General features: G+C 37.1%; 2 protein-coding genes, 3 non-coding genes and 1 pseudogene across 8 annotated transcripts; all 6 read left to right on the forward strand.

Moving 5' to 3' along the window:
- The first annotated feature begins 1,532 nt into the window (after nt 1-1,532).
- On the forward strand, nt 1,533-8,973 carry LOC147553117 (PH, RCC1 and FYVE domains-containing protein 1-like). 4 transcript variants are annotated; one of them, XM_086670475.1, is made up of 11 exons: nt 1,592-1,869; nt 2,101-2,477; nt 2,555-2,609; nt 3,291-3,394; nt 3,627-3,716; nt 4,128-4,208; nt 4,433-4,621; nt 4,721-6,859; nt 7,329-7,475; nt 7,900-8,159; nt 8,475-8,973. In XM_086670475.1, exons 2-11 carry the CDS (start codon nt 2,430-2,432, stop codon nt 8,644-8,646), a joined length of 3,285 nt encoding a protein of 1,094 aa, XP_086526601.1. In that variant the 5' UTR covers nt 1,592-1,869; nt 2,101-2,429; the 3' UTR covers nt 8,647-8,973. The 4 variants fall into 4 exon arrangements, with proteins under 4 accessions (XP_086526599.1, XP_086526603.1, XP_086526601.1 ...); XM_086670476.1 differs by having other exon boundaries at nt 1,612-1,869; nt 3,308-3,394; XM_086670473.1 differs by having other exon boundaries at nt 1,533-2,477.
- A 524-nt stretch (nt 8,974-9,497) lies between these two features.
- LOC147553118 (U2 spliceosomal RNA) lies at nt 9,498-9,737 on the forward strand (annotated as a pseudogene).
- An 856-nt stretch (nt 9,738-10,593) lies between these two features.
- Nucleotides 10,594-10,790, forward strand: LOC147553119 (U2 spliceosomal RNA). Its single transcript, XR_015239124.1, has one exon. It is a non-coding gene; the product is annotated as a U2 spliceosomal RNA (small nuclear RNA).
- A 1,665-nt stretch (nt 10,791-12,455) lies between these two features.
- LOC147553120 (U2 spliceosomal RNA) lies at nt 12,456-12,652 on the forward strand. Its single transcript, XR_015239128.1, has one exon. It is a non-coding gene; the product is annotated as a U2 spliceosomal RNA (small nuclear RNA).
- Nucleotides 12,653-13,877: 1,225 nt separating this feature from the next.
- On the forward strand, nt 13,878-14,074 carry LOC147553121 (U2 spliceosomal RNA). Its single transcript, XR_015239125.1, has one exon. It is a non-coding gene; the product is annotated as a U2 spliceosomal RNA (small nuclear RNA).
- Nucleotides 14,075-14,954: 880 nt separating this feature from the next.
- On the forward strand, nt 14,955-17,341 carry LOC147553122 (small ribosomal subunit protein uS4y-like). The gene is made up of 3 exons (XM_086670479.1): nt 14,955-15,098; nt 15,385-15,766; nt 16,957-17,341. Exons 1-3 carry the CDS (start codon nt 15,071-15,073, stop codon nt 17,138-17,140), a joined length of 594 nt encoding a protein of 197 aa, XP_086526605.1. The 5' UTR covers nt 14,955-15,070; the 3' UTR covers nt 17,141-17,341.
- Nucleotides 17,342-18,594: the final 1,253 nt, after the last annotated feature.

Consider the following 18,594-nt stretch of genomic DNA (forward strand, 5'->3'; position numbering starts at 1 on the left):
TGAACTATATAAGGATGTACTGATAATCAACTAGATCGAAGTTGGGTTTGTTCATAAAAAAAAAAAATGTAAGTGTATTATACGTCTTATCTTATTTGAGAAACTTAAAGGATATCTGATTTGAGTGTACTTGGAGATTCAAAATGCTACTAATTAATGATCTAAAAGGGTTCATCTCCTAATTTACAAGTTTAAGTTCTTTTTTGTTGGAATAGTACAAGTTTAAGTTTATAGGGTTACCAATTTGTTGATAAACTTTTGCGTAGAGTTCTTTTGGAACAGTAAGATTCAAATTTTAATTTGTGAATGGAAAAGCCTAGATATTACTATTAACCAAGGGATTAGTCCAAGTGAGGTACTCTAATGCTAAGCAAAAAGAAAGAAATAAAAAGAGGATTTGGTTCATTATTGAGTGGGTAAATGAAATCAGAGGTTATGCCCATTTCATGTCAAAAGAGTACCATAAAAAGTCATGAAACCAGAACAGTGGTACAGTAATGGGGTCCAAAGTTTTTTTTTTCCTGAGCATGTATAGTTAGGGCTCTGAAAAATCTAAAACATATACTAGAATTTTAAAAATAACCTGCATGATTGAAAACCCGAGATTGGACCGCCCGAAATATTTAACGGACTTAGACGGCTTTTAGATACTAGAATTTTAAAAATAACCTACATGATTAAGTGCGAGGCCTGAATGGACAGAGAGTTCCAAAGCTCGACCGAGGCGACCTGGACCAATTCCCACTCCTATGTGCAGTAAAACTTGAACGAGAAGTTTAAAACCCCAATAAGTGCTAAATGCGTCTCCTTCACTCACATGCTCTCCACTAATTTTGCTCCGAGCGAGGCACCTTTGGAACTATCCAAACTTACAAGGGTAATTTTAAAGGCACCTCCCAAACTGTGTTATTGGAGCCCTCACCAAAGCAAATTTTGGAGGGAGAATATGAGAAGGGCAGCCAGTAACATTTTTCATAGTTACCCAAATTTAAATTTGGGTGCTAGCTACTTTGTGGATTACCCAAACATGAATTTGGGGGCTAACTATTTTGTGTACTAGACCTGTACAAAGAGAGATGCCAGCTTTATGCAGCATTTCAGCAAAGAAGGTTATATAGGCACTTTTTTTTTTTTGAACTGTTATATAGGCACTTTGTTGGACTAATATTTTGTTTGGAAATTGGCTACGATGACATTGATACATCAAAGATGTGATCACGTCTAACTCGACCTCTTACAACGTGTCTATAGCTCAACTAAACTATGGCTAAAGCCAAACAATATTATTTATATCTTAATAACTCAAATTCAATAAACTATGAAATCCACTTCATCTAAAAATCGAACCTCAAACCTCTAGAATTTAGAGTTTATGTCAACATTATCCACCGCCTGGACTATACCCAATCTCAATTAGAAATGGATTTCTCCTTCCTAATCAGGAGGATTCCACATACTTGACAAACAAAAATTTTCTATGCGGAGACTCTTTGGTGGACAAATATTAGGAATGCACCAATGTTTCACAAAAAGTACCAAAAAGGTATCATCCCCTCGTGTGTACAAAACAAACAGATTCAGTTGATGACGTGTAACTCAACAGAAAGAAATGGAATATGACGAAGAAAACAGTTAAAATAAGAGGAGGAGATACCAGAAGAGAGAGAAAGTATATACATAGAGAGAGAGAGGCGCACGTTAAGGCGCATGTTATTCCTTCGTTCTTCTTTTAAGGAACCTCCATTTTTTCTCAATCTTTTTTTTTATTGAATCGATTCTGTTTCCCAATTTCATTCAAATCATTAGACCTAATCACCATTGAATCTGTTCGACCAAACCCAGATCATTAACAACTTTATCGGGTACAAGGTAAACAATCACGACATTGTTCTATTTCTACAAGTTTCTAGGGTTTAAATAATGGCGCTTTGAGGGTTCGTTTGCCTGAATTTAATAATTTCAAGCTTTGAATGGAATATTTGAATCTCTAGGGTTTTTATTTCAGCGGTTTTAAGCTGTTTACCATCTATATATAAAAAAAAAAGTTGAAATTTGAAATAAGGGTTGTGGCAGTGATTATCTCTCTTTTGATGTTTTCAGCATTTCAAGTTTATTAAAGGAATCGAGGTTAGAGTTGCAAGATTTTGTGTTTAAGATCAATTTTTTATTTGAAATTGCATTGAGAGTTGAAGAAAGAGAATTTCTACTAAAGAGGAGTCCTTTTCAGTATTAGGGGTTTTATTTTTTGCATGAAGAAACCTTTTGTTATGGACTTCTACATTATCATGAGATGATAAATGGTAAATGATAAATGATAAATGAAGAACTTCGCGTGCCATATCTTAGCACGGAGCTGGCTAAGAGGTTTTTTATGGGGAGACAATATATTATGTGTTTTAAGTTAAATGGATTCGTGAGTTTGAACGTGAATGGCGGATCTTCCGAGGGGTATTCCAGGCGAAAGGGATGTTGAACAGGTATTTTGTTTATTTGAGCTCATTCGTGTTCTTATGAGGAAATGTGGGCAGTTTATGAGATTGGTTTATTTCTATAGGGTAAGCTCTGTGTTGGCAAAAAGATGGAAGTATTGGGAAATGCAACGTTACAATGTAAGAACTTATTGGGACTTTAGGATACCTAAAATTGCTAAAAACTCATAAGAACCATGATGTTGAACTACACAAATTCGACTTGGTTCAAAACAATAACACCCTCACCCTCAAAATCCAATACCTCTTTGCTCGTACTTTCTTGATTTTTTAGATGATGCATTGATGTTGTACTTGGAAATTACTACCTGTTTCCCTTCGCAGTATGATATTTCTTGAATGTGCTGAATGATGTCGATTTTTTTCGAATGAGATTGTGTGGGAAGAGGTGGTAGAGTTAAGCATAAGTGTCGATGATGGATTATAATTGGTTTTGTTCTATGAATGTTTCTTATATCCAAAAATGGTACAACACATGAGTAGAGATTCAACTAAAATGAAATTATGAAAGTTTTCTCTGTATTGTTTAACTAACGTTAATGTATTGATTGATGACAAAACTCAATTACAATTTGAGACAGAACAAACTTAATACATCGATTTTTTTCTCACTTGTGTGTCCTTCTGTATGTTTGAATAATCTGCAACATGGAATCAAGTAGTTAGTTAGATGGTACTGAATTTCCTAGGTACTTGTCGATTTATTTGGTTCTTTTGTATTAACAATATCAATGGAAGTCATAAGTTACATCATTAATGGTTTTGTTTTGCTTTACTAGTTTCTTAATTTTTATCCTTCAGATTTTTTGGATTTGCAGGCTATTGTAGCCCTTAAGAAAGGAGCATATCTGCTAAAGTATGGGCGCAGAGGGAAGCCGAAGTTCTGCCCGTTCAGGCTTGCCTCTGTAAGTTGCATTGTATAAGTACAAGCGTGTCTACATGTTACTTGCTTATATATTAATATTAGTAGTGTTTCAACATGTTACTTTTTACCGTTACATGAATGTGTGATCTCACAGTTTCAATTTACATTCTATCTCCATTTTATGTCATAAAAAATCGTTCTTGTTTCTTTAGTTCTTTATCAATTTTTTTTTCATAGTTTTAATATTTAGTTCGCTTGTCCATCATGTTCAGGATGAATCCATATTGATATGGTACTCCGGTAAGGAGGAAAAACAGCTCAAGCTACGTCATGTATCAAAGATCATACCTGGACAACGCACAGTTAGTATCATAACCATTCCCTCCTTTATTTTCGATACTCAAGCAAAATAACATTATTACCTATATTTGGCTTGAGAACCTAGGAACTAGGAAGCTAAGTACTTTTGTCGGGTCAGTCGAATTGGGGCTAGCAACTAGTCGGAGACCAGTTAAGAGTATCTGGGGACCCTACATCATAGCCTTAAAGTAGGTACACCTTGAACAAGGTCTCTGTATGGGTGCTGCCTGACAAGTTCTTGTGGAGAAGTTGCATTATTTTTCATTCTTGCGGTCTAATATTGTGCAATCATTAAATTCTCCTGTCCCCTTTTCCTACTATTTGTTCCTTTTCTCGTAAGATAATTATTTTATTCATCTAATGCTGCAATTTGAGGTGACGAAGAAAGAAGTAATATTTGCCCTCTATTTCAGGCCATATTTCATCGGTATCCACGGCCTGAGAAAGAATACCAGTCATTTTCTCTTCTATACAATGATAGATCGTTGGATTTGGTGAGTGCTTCTTGTTCTTCTAGCTTTCTGAAGAAAGATTTATAGGGGTAGAGTTTCAATCATTTCGATAAAGCTTTAGCACATGGAAAGATATGAAGTATGTTCTGGGCTTGTTTGGGTTTCCTCTTGTTTTCGTGCACTATTTCCAGTCTATACTCGAGATGGATTAATACCTATATCTTCAGTAAAGTGACGTGTTCGTTGCACAATGTTGCCATTTTCAGATATGTAAGGACAAAGATGAAGCTGAAGTATGGTTTGTTGGTCTGAAGGCATTAATTTCACGTTGCACGTACTGCGAGCTGAGATCGGAACCAAGAGCTGATAGAATTTCATCGGACGGTCCAAGCACCCACTCGCGAAGGCCATCTCCATCAATTGTACCATTTGGAAGTGGCGATATCTTGCAGAAGGTTTCTTATTGTGATGCTATACACCTAATTTAACCATTAACAATAAGTGTTCTTTCATTCAAACAGTTTTCTTCTCATTTTCTTTGATATGTATATCAGGATTTTGAAGATATCCAGCAAACTCCTCCTACTTTTGATAACCCTTCAAAAAATGGTATTGGAAAAGCGTTTTCTGATGTGGTTTTATATACCGCAGCCGCCAGGGCTTTCACGCAGTCAGTCTCAGGTTCAAATTCCCTCAGTTCATTGTCGTCTGCAATTGCAGATAATTCTAATGGTCGAAGCTCTGCAGCTGAGACTGTTCGAGTTAGTTTGTCTAGTGCGTTAAGCTCATCAAGTCAGGGATCTGGTAATGAAGATATTGATGCTTTAGGAGATGTTTTCATTTGGGGAGAAGGAGTTGGTGATGGAATGCTGTGCGGTGGTATGCATAGAGTAGGAAGTGTATCCCCTGCCAAGATTGATGCACTTCTGCCTAAGGCACTGGAATCAGCAGTTATGCTTGACGTCCAGAATATAGCTTGTGGAAAAAGGCATGCTACTTTAGTAACCAAACAAGGAGAAATATTTAGCTGGGGGGAGGAGTCAGGTGGTAGACTGGGGCACGGGGTAGAAACTGACGTTTCCCGCCCTAAGCTCATCGACACTCTCAGTGGCATGAGCATTGAGCTGATAGCATGTGGGGAATATCACACATGTGCTGTAACATTTTCAGGAGATCTTTACACATGGGGAGATGGTACTCACAACTCCGGTCTTCTTGGGCACGGGAATGAAGTTAGTCACTGGATCCCCAAAAAAGTAAGTGGTCAAATTGAAGGATTACGTGTTTCATCAATCTCTTGTGGCCCTTGGCATACAGCGGCTGTAACATCAGCTGGCCAGTTGTTTACATTCGGGGATGGAACTTTTGGTGCCCTAGGTCACGGCGACCGAAGCAACACAAGCACTCCCAGGGAAGTTGAATCTTTGAGAGGACTAAGAACAACGAAGGTTGCTTGTGGTGTTTGGCACACTGCCGCAGTTGTTGAAGTCACAGTTGGGTCTTCTAATTTGGAGAGCTCTTCATCTGGGAAACTTTTCACTTGGGGTGATGGAGATAAGGGTCGATTAGGACATGCCGATAAAGATATTAGACTAGTTCCTGCATGTGTAGCTTCTTTGGTTGATATAAGTTTTTCTCAAGTAGCTTGTGGATATAACATGACAATCGCTCTTACATCTTCTGGACAAGTATACTCAATGGGGAGCACTTCTTATGGACAGGTAGGGAGTTCTAAAGCTGATGGAAAGCTTCCAACTTGTGTTCAGGCTAAAATTAACAATTCTTTTGTAGAAGAGATAGCATGTGGTTCTCATCATGTTGCAGTTTTGACGTCAAAAGGAGAGGTTTATACTTGGGGGAAGGGCGCAAATGGTCGTTTGGGGCATGGAGATAATGATGACAGAAATACCCCAACCCTTGTTGATGCTTTGAGGGATAAACAAGTTAAGAGTGTAGTTTGTGGTTCAAATTTCACTGCTGCCATCTGTCTCCACAAATGGGTGTCCAATGCTGATAACTCCATGTGTTCTGGTTGTCGTAATCCATTTGGCTTCAGAAGAAAACGTCATAACTGTTATAACTGCGGATTAGTTTTTTGCAAAGGATGCAGCAGTAGAAAATCTCTAAAAGCTTCTTTAGCTCCAAATATGAACAAGCCTTATCGGGTTTGTGATGAATGTTTTAATAAGCTTAAGAAGACCATTGATTACGGACCTGGTTATCGATTCACCAAGAATCAAACTGTGAGTATGAGTCGTATTTCAAGCGAGATGGCAGAAAAAGATATCATGGATGCTAGATTACATAGACACCTATCCAGGCTCTCCTCTGCTGAGTCATTCAAGAATATTGAAAACAGATATTCCAAGCACACCAAGAAGCCGGACTCATACAACAGCCGGTCCCCTCCTCTTCAAGTAGGATTGATAGGAAATTCTCAATGGGGAAGCTTATACTCGTCGAAATTGCCAACTTCCTTATTTGTATCCTCAAAGAAAATAGGTTCTGCTTCTGTTCCTGGTTCTAGAACAGTGTCTCGAACATCATCTCCTGTATCTAGAAGGCCAAGTCCCACTCCTTCTGCAACTCCAAAGCCAATGGTTAATGTACGTATGTCTACTGAAGTTGATAATGGTGGTTCAAAGCGTATGAATAACAACCTCAGCCAAGAAGTTGTTTTGCTGCGAGCTCAGGTATTTCGTCTAAATTTTTGTAAGAAGAAAGAAGATTAGTAGCCCAAGTTGATAAACACCTTTTTCTTTCTAATTGAATGATATCATGTTCCGAGTTTCCAAAAGCTAGTTTAGCACTGATGTTTTGGAAGTTGAAAAATGGACATCCTGAAACAACAGAAGAGCAGTCATGGAAAAATGGACCAAAACTGTATATAAACAGAGTACAACGATACCGAAGAACAGATATTAGTAGTAAGATAGGATATTCTCTTCTTACTAATACTATTTTGTCTTAACCATTGTTGCACTCTGTTTACATTCCTTACAAAAATACTGGTTCCTTTCAGTCATCACTAAAACCCCAAATGAGATGTTGTCATTGGAACTGCTTAAAAGATATAATCTGTTTACATTCCTTACGTGATTACAAACTTCTTTTTGTAACAAATTGAGTCCTGAAGTGTATATTTGCTGGAATTGTTTATAGGTACTGGAGCTTACGCGCAAGTCTGAACTTTTAGAAGCCGAACTCAAAAGAACTTCAAAGCAATTGAAGGAAGCAAATGCAGTAGCAGGGGAGGAAACAGTGAAATCTAAGGCTGCAAAAGAAGTGATTAAATCTCTTACAGCACAGGTGAATTCTGTTCTTTATGAAAGTAACACAGCAGCTTTACTAATTTTTAACAAAACTGACAAATCCCCGGTCTACTGTTTCTTGCTCATCGCCTGCTAACGTCTCCAACTTTGGTTGATTAAACTTCATCAATTGCAAACTTTATTATATCCGCCTTTCTAGCTTCCAAAAAATTTACCATTTATAGTGGGGTATTTAAGATGGTATCTTTGTGAATACATTAGGAGCAAACCCAGTGGGGAAGGGGCGGGGCTCCAAATTATGTCTTTTTAACATTCCACACGTACAAACACAAATTAAGTTTGAGTTTGGAGCCCCTCACTTAGGAACCCTCGTTGGGTTTGCTCTAACTATTCATGGTGTAACAAGTGTGTGCTAGTAGTATAATTTCTAAAGCCCATTCTATTTTCACCTTTTTTGACAGTTGAAGGATATGGCTGAAAGAATGGCTCAAGAATCATCTGGGCAAAGGAATAGTCCGAATCTGGTTACTACGGAGAACCATTTGGACAACCACAGATTTCCAGAATCCGAGCCCGATGGGAACTCACAAACTTCGCCTTTGAATCGCCCCAAAGTGCGAAGTGAGCCAGCAGAGTGGGTTGTTCAAGATGAACCGGGTGTGTATATTACTGTTTCCTCATTGCCGGGGGGTGGTAAAGATTTGAGGCGTGTACGGTTCAGGTAAGCATATCTCTGACTTGTCTGAATCTGAATTGGGATAACATTTATTTCAATTTATTTCAGACAACGACTCTTAACTTAGATTTATTCTTCTCAGATACACTCATAATCAGACATGACACGAGTCAGATAAAAAAACAAACATTCTGAAATTCGATAACATAAGCCAATTTAGATCTCGAGTCAGATTTGAGATCTGAATTTGAAAAATCAAAACTCCACCTTAGTTCCTAGTATAATCTGGGTAAAATATTTTGAGCCATATTCTCGTGGGTTCTGCACATAATTTTCAATGACATTGATTTTTTTGTTCAGTCGAAGACGTTTCAATGAGAAACAAGCAGAGGCTTGGTGGGCAGAGAACAGAACAAAGGTCCACGAGAGACATGACATCCGAAGTGCAACAAGATCCGTCACTGCTAATTCCTCTATGCTGCCTCCACCACCACCACCACATCTGCCAAAGGACAATGATTCTAGCGACTGATGCAAACTCATACGCAGAACTTTCTCGTCCCGGAATTGTATAAAGAAATTTTGTTTGCTCGTCCAGCAAGGTTTTTATCACTCCAAGGATCATCGGTTGAAGACAGATCCAAAAGATATTGGAAAGGAAATTGTTATACGGTGAGGAATGTCTACGGTTGGGTGCTTTATTCTTTTTGGTGCAAATTTGTGACATTCCTTACGCTTTCATAGTATTATTAGGTTTTCCGGACCTTCCATTACTTTGGGAGGCTCCTATTTTACCCTTTCTTTAGTGGCAAGTAGCACAGCAAACTCCGACGAAAAATAAAAAGAAACAATTCGTATACCTCTTTTTTCACTTTCTTTAGTGGCAAGTGGCACAGTATAACTTCGACTAAAACTAGAAACGTGTTCGTATACAGCATTTCTTACTTTTCATTGAGGCCTAGGGAACAATGTTTCTCTTGTTTAGCCATCTTTCTAGGGCCCATAAAACTGTTGCAATATCCAGATGCCCAAAGCGGCTGCTTCGGCTGTTTGAGGTTTGGTCATATCCAGATGCCAATGAAGATTTTTTTCTTTGTTGCAGCCCAATGAAGATTGAATCTGCTAAATTTTAGCTCATTGGTTTGGTTCCGCCTTTAGTGTCTAAAATTACATTCTCGGGTGTCGTTTTGGGAAAAATCATCAAAGTGATATTGTTGTCGTAAAGCAACCACAATATGGGCAGTTTGATGTAGTTCAAAGGAAAATTCATCAACAAAGCAGTTTAGACTAGAGAAGAAGGTATATTAGAACCACATTGTCAACTAAGAGAAAGCGTGTTACGTGAATTAGATATAAAATAGAAAGAAAATCATTTTTAAAAGCATACCTTTCTCGGCCTCTTGGCTAAGATCAAGTGTAGTATGTGTTCTTATCAGTTTAATATCTAATATGTGAACCAAATATCTAATATGTGAACCATTGGCTCACACGATATTAAATTAATTTTTCTTTTGGGAAGATCCACAACAATGGCTTGCCATTGGGGTACAACAATGGCTTGCCATCGGGGTCTTTGAGTGTCGTTTGTGTGTTGCACTATTACCCGAACTTGGTACCCCCTTTCCATAACTTAAATCCTACTAAAGTTGTTACTTCTCATCATAGGTTGATTTCAAGATATGTTATGGAAAGAGTTTAGAATATGAAATGAGGGCTCCTGGGCTGGTGAGCAGGTCTCATAGTATATGCCAAGGAGGCCAATGGAAATCTGGCGGGGTAATGCCACATAGAAACGAAGGTAATACTAAAGTAATCGTCGATTGCTTGGAGAAGTAGACAAAAATATCCTATAGGATATGGAAACTCCTGTTTTACATGAACGCATTAGAAAAGATTAGTGATGATTGAAAGGATACACCGAATATTAACCAATTTCAGAAAAGATTGCTGCTGAGAGTTCTTGAGATTGCAGTCATTGATGCTTACCCGGGTACCCGATACATAGAATGAGTTATAATATATGCTTCTCTCTTCAATCAACTTATCAAAGTCCAATAAGAGTTAATTATCCTACATTTCCAATTAAGCCACAGTAAAGATTAAATAAGTAAGGCCTTCAGTTTACCATTTGAGCAACGACTTGAAAAGCATAATGTGGAAAAAGTTTCCATTTTGTCTTAATAATAAATGAGAGGAGTATGAATGTATGAGCCCTTAATTTTTTTCTTATCAAACTTGAAGCAAAACACTTAGTCCAAGGAAAGTCCATTAAACCAACCTCTTTTGATTGGATAATGAGATGATTCCAAGCCTTAATGGGGAAGAAAGTTGTTAGTTGTCTTAATAGTGATTTCGTTTTTTTGAATGTTAACGTTATTGAGTTATCAGTTTATGAAGAATATTAGCACCACATCTTCAAAGAAGAGAAATGATGTTAGTTGAATTAGATATAAATGGGAAAGAAACTCTGTTTGAAAGCATACCTTTCTCGGCCTTTTGGCTAAGATCAAGTGTAGTATCTGTTCTTATCAGTTTAATATCTGATATGTGAGCCATCGGCTCACACGATATTAAATTAATTTTTCTTTGGGAGAAGATCCACCACAATGGCTTGCCATTGGGGTCTTCAAGTGTCGCTTGTGTGTTGCACTATTGCACGAGCCTGGCACATCCCTTCCAAAACTACAATCATAATATTATGACAATCTTATGTTACCTAGTTTCTATCTCAATAATCTATGACAATCTTAAGATTGCCGTCATCGGTGCTTACCCGGGTACCCGATATATAATTATAATGATTCAATTACGTAGTTTTTGATATATAATGATTCAATTACGAAAGTTTCGGTCGAGATTGGAAACCTAGACTTGGAAATATGGACCTAGCCCATCCTTAATACATGTATATTATCTAATAGCAACTCTGTGTTAGAGTCCAATTAGAGTTAGTTATCCCACATTGCCTATTAAGCGATTCTAAAGTTTTAATAAGTAAAACTTCTTCAATATATAATTTGAGCAATGACTTAAGAAGCATAATGTGGAAAGGGTTCCCATAATTTCTCAATAATCTATGGTGAGAGTATGCACATATGAGCTCTTAATTTTTCTAATGTAATTTTTTTTTCTATCAAACTTGAAATAAAACACTACAATCCACATAATTGAGCTAGGATTCTGTGAAAATTACTTTAGAGTTCTTTGTGAAGTCTTCATATTGTGTACACAAAAATGGGCCTCCATGGAAACGACACTCTTAGTCGGACAATAGGGCTGTGGGTCTTTTGTCCATTTGTGGACGCCAAATAGATGGTTTGTTCACGCTTAAAAGTTAACAGTCGAGAGGTCCACACATGTGGAGCGTCTGAAGACACGGTACTAGGCACTTCAATAAGATAGATGAAATAAGCAGAACCAGAAAAATGAAACAATTTTGAGATCTCAAACAGATTGTTTTCGGTATATGTTATAAAAAGAGTATAGAATATCGATATAATGATCTTTGGTGAGATTTTTAACTATCATCTTGATAAATTATGGATAAAGTAGAGATAACGACCTTAGTTAACAACTAGTTTTGTGTTATTGACTGACCTAAAGGGTGATTCTTATACATGCACTTTACCTAATAGCTACCATAAGCATTAGTAATCCCACATTGCCTATTTGGCTAAACTATAGAGTAAATAAGTAACAACTTCTTCTATTAATCAAATAAGAGCAATGACTTAACAGGCATTATGTTGGAAAGGGTTCCCATGATCCTCACTATAAACTGAGGAATGTATGCATTTATGAGCTCTTTTTTTTTTCAAAAGAGAAATATGTGGAAATCTCTTCTCTTTTATCCCTATTATCCATATTAAAGTAGACTAATGGAGACTTTAATGTTATCGGTCAATCTTCATTTTGATATTAGTCTATAGTTTAGGTCATTAGTGGACTCATGATAAAATTTGAATTCTAATCGTTGATGACTACCATTGTCTGTTAGTTAGTTTTCTTCGAGAGAGTATTATTATCAAGACGATAACCTTGTATAAACCCAACCCACTTGGAAGCTTGGAGCAGATGGGACAGATGGGTTGACAAGTTCATTCATATCTTTTTTCCATATTAACTCAGAATATATCTTTCTTCTTATATAACTTAGCTTCTGGCTGACTTGTCGATATTGTCTCTGATTAACCGTGAGTGTGTGACCTATGAAAAACATGAGTGCATGACTATGAAAAGCGTGAGCATATGAGAAGGCATATATAGTACCACATCGTGAGAGAGGAGACATGATGTTAGGTGAATTAGATATAAAAGAGAAAGAAATTTATATTTCAAATCATACCTTTCTCGGCCTTTTGGCTAAGATCAAGTGTAGTATCTGTTCTTATCAGTTTAATATCTGATATGTGAGTCATTGACTCACACGATATTAAATTAATTTTTCTTTGAGGGAAGATCCACCACAATGGCTTGCCATTGGGATCTTCAAGTGTAGCTTGTGTGTTGCACTATTGCACGAGCCAGGCACACCCTTTCCAAAACTTTAAACCTAATTTTTTATTTTGGTGCAATAACATTTTCCCTAGTTTCTCTTATCAACTTATAGGAAAGAATATACAACGATTACAAAAAAAAAATGTTGTGAGAGTTTCAAGATTGCGTACCGATACCATGACTATATGCTCCTCTCTTATCAGAAAAAAAAAAGATTAGGTGTGGAATATGATTATAATGATCCCGTGTGGCCGTGTGCCTTTTCTAATACAGTAGCAAGTTCGTGTTAGAGTCCAATAAGAGTTAATTATCCCACATTGTCTATTAAACCCATCTAATGGGTTAAATAAGTAAAAATTTCTTTCAATTGTCATTTGAGCAATGATTTAAAAAGCATAATGTGGATAGGGTTCCCATAATTTCTCACTAATCTATGAGTAGAATATGCATTTATGAGCTCTTAAGTTCTCTAAGGAATTTCTCTTTTTATCGAACTTGAGCTAAAATACTATTTTTTCGTTGTTGAAAGAGCTAAAACACTATTTAGTTCACACACACTGAACTATAAGTCTCTCGAGATTAATTACACGTTTGACAGTTAGGTCTTGAGGTTTTCTTCCGTTTTTGGACGGCAACTAGATGGTTTGTTCAGACCTAAAACTTGGTAGTTGAGAGGTCCAAACTACACGATAGACTTATGGAGGGCAATTGTAACATTGAGGGCCAAAGCGACCGCTTTGACTTTTCCGAGTCTAGTCTAGTCTCACCTCGAAGCCCAATGAGATAAAATACATGAGTTGATGTCAAAGTTAGTTTTAGTTTGTTTTGCATTTGGTTTTGCTTTTAACATCTAAAGTTCCTTTCTCTATGTCCTTTGCCAAAAGAATATCCAAGTGATTTTGTTATTGTTATGGAAAAAAGAAAGTCTTTTGTTGTGGTTCAGTAATGACATAAACCAACCAAGATAAGTGCAGTTTGATGTAGTTGAAGGAAAATCCGTTAACCAACCTCTTTGGATTGGATAATAGAATGATTTCAGATACCGAACCGAAATGATGATAAAAAAAAAAAAACACTTGCACAACCTAACATGTACCTTGATGGGGGAGGAAGTTGTTACTTGTTTTAATAGCGATTTGGTTTGCTTGAATGTTACACGTTATTGAGTTATCGGTTCATGGAGAATATTAGCACCACATCGTCAAATAAGAAAAATGATATTAGGTGAATTAGATATAAAAGGGAAAGAAATTCATGTTTGAAAGCATACCTTTCTCGGCCTTTTGGCTAAGATCAAGTGTAGTATCTGTTCTTATCAGTTTAATATCTGATATGTGAGCCATTGGCTCACACGATATTAAATTAATTTTTCTTTGGGAGAAGATCCACCACAATGGCTTGCCATTGGGGTCTTCAAGTGTCGCTTGTGTCTTGCACTATTGCATGAGCCTGGCACATCCCTTCCAAAACTATAATCATAATATTATTATTTTCCCCAGATTATTTTGGACTAATTACATTTTTGGTTGATCTCCCTCTAAATAACATTTTACTTTTACCTAGTTTCTATCTCAATACTCTATGACAATCTTGTTGCAGTCATTGGTTCTTACCGGGTAGCCGATATATGAATATATTCAATTACGTAGGTTTTGATATATAATGATTCAATTAAGTTTTGATGGAGATTAGAAACCTAGACTTGGAAATATGGACCTAGCGGCCTAGTGCAACTCCTTGTTAGAGTTAGTTATCCCACATTGCCTATTAAGCGAGTCTAAATTTTAAATAAGTAACAAATTCTTCAATATATAATTTGAGCAATGACTTAAGAAGCATAATGTGGAAAGGGTTCCCATAATATTTCACTAATCTATGGTGAGAGTATGCATATATGAGCTCTTGATTTTTCTAATGTAATTTTTTTTCCTATCAAACTTGAATTAAAACACTATAATCCACATAAATTGAGCTAGAATTATGTGAAAATTACTTTGGAGTATTTTGTGAAGTCTTCATATTGTACACAAAAGTGGGTCTGTATCCATCGGAACGACATTCTTAGTCGGACAATCAGGCTGCGGGTCTTTGGTCCATTTGTGGACGCCGAATAGATGGTCCGTTCACACTTAAAAGTTGATTTTGTATTTAATTTTAAAGATGTTGAAAATAAGCATGGAAAGCTAATTCTCATAGGTTAAAGTAGGAAAGTGGGATAGCCCCCTACTTTATAACAAAAACCCAATTCTCAAAAAAAAAAAAAAATGTGTTAAAATTTTCCTATGAAGAAAATGGGCGCTTTTAGTACTCCATTACTTTCATAGCCCACTTATATATGGGCCTGAACCAGCCCAGCTCTTTGGGGTGTCACAGTGATTCAGTGAAATTAAGGGTTAGGGTTTTATAAGAACTTAAAACTTTCTCCGCTCTCTTGTTTCACATCAAGCAGAAAGAAAGCCATGGTTCACGTTAACTTTTACAGGAATTGTAAGCTCCTTCTCTCACTATATTTTTATCTGAATTTATTCTTAGATCATATGATTTTCGATTAATGGTGGGTAATTATTATATTTTTTTATCTGCCCTTTAGTTATGATCTTAGTTTCATTTCTTTTCATTGTTACAATATGGATTATCTCATTTAGAACTAGTTAAATCAAGCAAAAAGTTAGTACTTTTATGAAATCTTCCATTATAACAAACATAGATTTCATGTTTATTGCTATTTTGTTGTGGATATGAATTATGAACCCTAATGGATGGATAATTTTAGATGGAAAGACTTTCAAAAAGCCTCGTCGTCCATATGAGAAGGAGCGTCTCGATGCTGAACTGAAGCTCGTCGGAGAGTATGGACTCCGATGTAAAAGAGAACTCTGGAGGGTTCAGTATGCTCTTAGTCGCATCCGTAATGCTGCTAGAATGCTTCTAACCCTAGATGAGAAGAACCCACGTCGGATCTTCGAAGGTGAAGCTCTTCTTCGAAGAATGAATCGATATGGGCTTTTGGATGAGAGTCAGAACAAACTCGATTATGTTTTGGCCCTAACTGTCGAGAACTTCCTCGAGCGTCGACTCCAGACCTTAGTGTTCAAGTCTGGTATGGCGAAGTCTATCCACCATGCACGTGTTCTCATCAGGCAGAGGCACATCAGGTATAAATCTTGTAGCTTTTAACTGTTCATCATTTCTTAAATTTAGTACTATTTTGTTCTTGTTTTGTTCTTGCATTTGAATATCATTTGTTCTTGCATCTCTGATTCCGATGTTATTATCTTGCTAATGCTCGGGTAGGGAGTAAATCGGTTTGATGTCTAGTGCGAATTACTATTTTTTTTTACCAACTGTTGCTTCGTAAAACCTTTGATTCCATTAATTTGAACAGTCTAGTTGCTTATATAATGATATACGGAAACACATTTGTTATTTCAAATTCCTGGCATTTTCGAATTTATAAATTACAGGAACCTTATATTGCTTATTACTTTTCATTCGTTATTTAATATACCCTTAAGTTTTGGGGTATGCTTTATATTGTAGCTTAGATACTAGTTGGCCAACTAAAAACTATGATTAATGGAGGACCAGTATATCATATGGCGTGGATACATCAAGAGGATGGAATTACTTCATAAATTTCCATTGGAACAATGTGAACATTATGAATGACCTAAATGTCATAAACACTAACCCTAAAGGGCATCAAGAACTACATTTACTTTAGTTAGTATATACACACCTATAAATTACATGAGACAAATCTAGACGGTAAAATACGACCCTCGAGACTTGAACTTACAACCTCTTGGTATTTTAGAGGGATGCACAACCATTGGGTTATAAGCCCATGGGCAACGACCATATATTCTTGTAGGCTAATGGTGTGTACTCCTCTAATAATACCAAGAGGTCTTGGGTTCGAGCCTTGTGGAGCGCAACTTACTCTCAAGATTTATCACATGTAATTTATAGGTGCTTAAGAACTGAAGTTTAATTCTAGTTGCACTGCTTGTTTAGGGTTCTTTCTCATTGTCTTTAGGGCCGATATCAGTGTTTGTTGTTGTTTCATGACAGTTATGTACAATTCCGTTCCTATGATGTATCAATTTTCCAAGCCATATGATGTATTAAATCGTTAAAGAAATAGGAGGATAATATCTTTCGCCTTAGTCCTCCATCCACTCATACGAAACTATTTGAAGCCTACGAAATGGACTTGTAGAAAGCTAGAAATGTACAGATAGATTTTAATCCGTCACAACCTGGATCTGTTTTTGGTTGACGTTTCGGTTGTTCTTTTGTTTAGATCATTCCGATATGAAAACTTCTGGTTTGCTTGACACAGGGTTGGAAGGCAGGTGGTAAACATTCCATCTTTTATGGTGAGAGTCGACTCTCAGAAGCACATTGACTTCTCACTCACTAGTCCCCTTGGAGGCGGACGCGCAGGAAGAGTGAAAAGAAGGAACCAGAAGGCAGCTTCCAAGAAGGCTGGTGGTGGAGATGGCGACGAGGAAGATGAGGATTGATCTCTTAATTCACAGGTGTTTGAACATTAGAGTTGTATTAGTCTTGGACATGGTGGGTTTCTCTTCTACTGTTTAATTTTGTAGTGTTTTAACTTTTCTGATTTCTTTCTTCCAGAAGTTAGAAGTTATTTTGCTTGCTTTTATATCATTATACCTTGATTGTTAACTTTTATCTGTTAAGAATTTTATCCGTAGCTTCAATACTTCTTGGTTTGGTATACATGGCTTGGCCACTTTGGAAGCCCATTCTGAATTATTAAAATTCTGGAAGCACCTGCAGTTGAAGCCCGGTATGTATGGGATTTTGTCCATTAAGGTTGAGCAAACCCTTTCGCAATGCCACCAAATTGAGCTTGAGCATAAGCCTATAGCAGAGGCTTCTGACACTTCCAGGTCTTGGTAAAACAATAAAAAACTGTGTTGCTTATTGGACGGGAGAGAAGTCTGGTTATATCTTGTGGTGGCCTTTAAGTTGAGCCTGGCGGGCTAGTCTCGCCTGGACCGTTTTGGACAGAATTTCGTTGGGATTGGCCGCGTGGCCGCGTCTGGGCACATTGAGGGCGGGGGTTCTGACATTTTTTACCCCCAGCTAGCTGTTTTATATTTGTCAGGGGTAAAAATGTAATTCTATTTCTGCCTCTTACCTATTTGAGCTCGGGCTGGCCAGGCCTGGCCGAGGCGCGGCCTATCCGGTTCTCTCCCTTAGTCGCGCCTTTCCGCCCGGCCGGATAAACAACACTCTACCCCAACCCATGACCTGGTAATTTTCTCAAAATAATCCTCCTATTTTCATGGGAGCTATTCTCCCACCTCTAACAACCAAATCACTTGTGCCAAAGATAAGAACTAGTGGCATTTCTATTGATTGCCAATAGCATTATCCTCCAACTTGCACTAGACAAATAAAATGGTCCTTCTGAAAAAGATAGAATATACTTGGTTGAGAAGGAAAGCCTCTACTATTATTCCGTCTTAACCTTTTTCGTTTTTTTTTTTCAATTTCATTTGCCGTACACGCCTTAATTTTCTTTTCCTAAACGTCTCTCCTCTTTCTTTCTGTCTTACGATTGATTATACATAACTTAGTCAGCAGTGGATCAACTTGAGTTGAATTTGGTTCCCACTATAAGAGAAGATATACCAATAGAGGAATACAATTTGAGTGATGGTGATATGAATAAGTAACTATGAGTATAGTTGGACGACCTAGATGCCATTTAACTTTGGGTACCGACTGTTAGGCTATCATGATCAAATGTCGTAGTCAGAATCAGCTTTAACTCCACATACATTTCAAGTAATATTACCCTCTTTTGCTCTTGAGAATTCATTTTGGTCTTACCCATTATATAAAATGTAATAATTACCTTGAATATTAATGATACCAAACAAATGAAATAATTGAATGAAATCACCCACTCTTTCCTTTCCTAAGAGCATCTCCAACAGGGGCC

This window comes from Eschscholzia californica, unplaced genomic scaffold (genome assembly GCF_041429995.1).
Source record: "Eschscholzia californica isolate CP2 unplaced genomic scaffold, dmEscCali1.0.p SCAF_3, whole genome shotgun sequence".
NCBI lineage: Eukaryota > Viridiplantae > Streptophyta > Magnoliopsida > Ranunculales > Papaveraceae > Eschscholzia > Eschscholzia californica.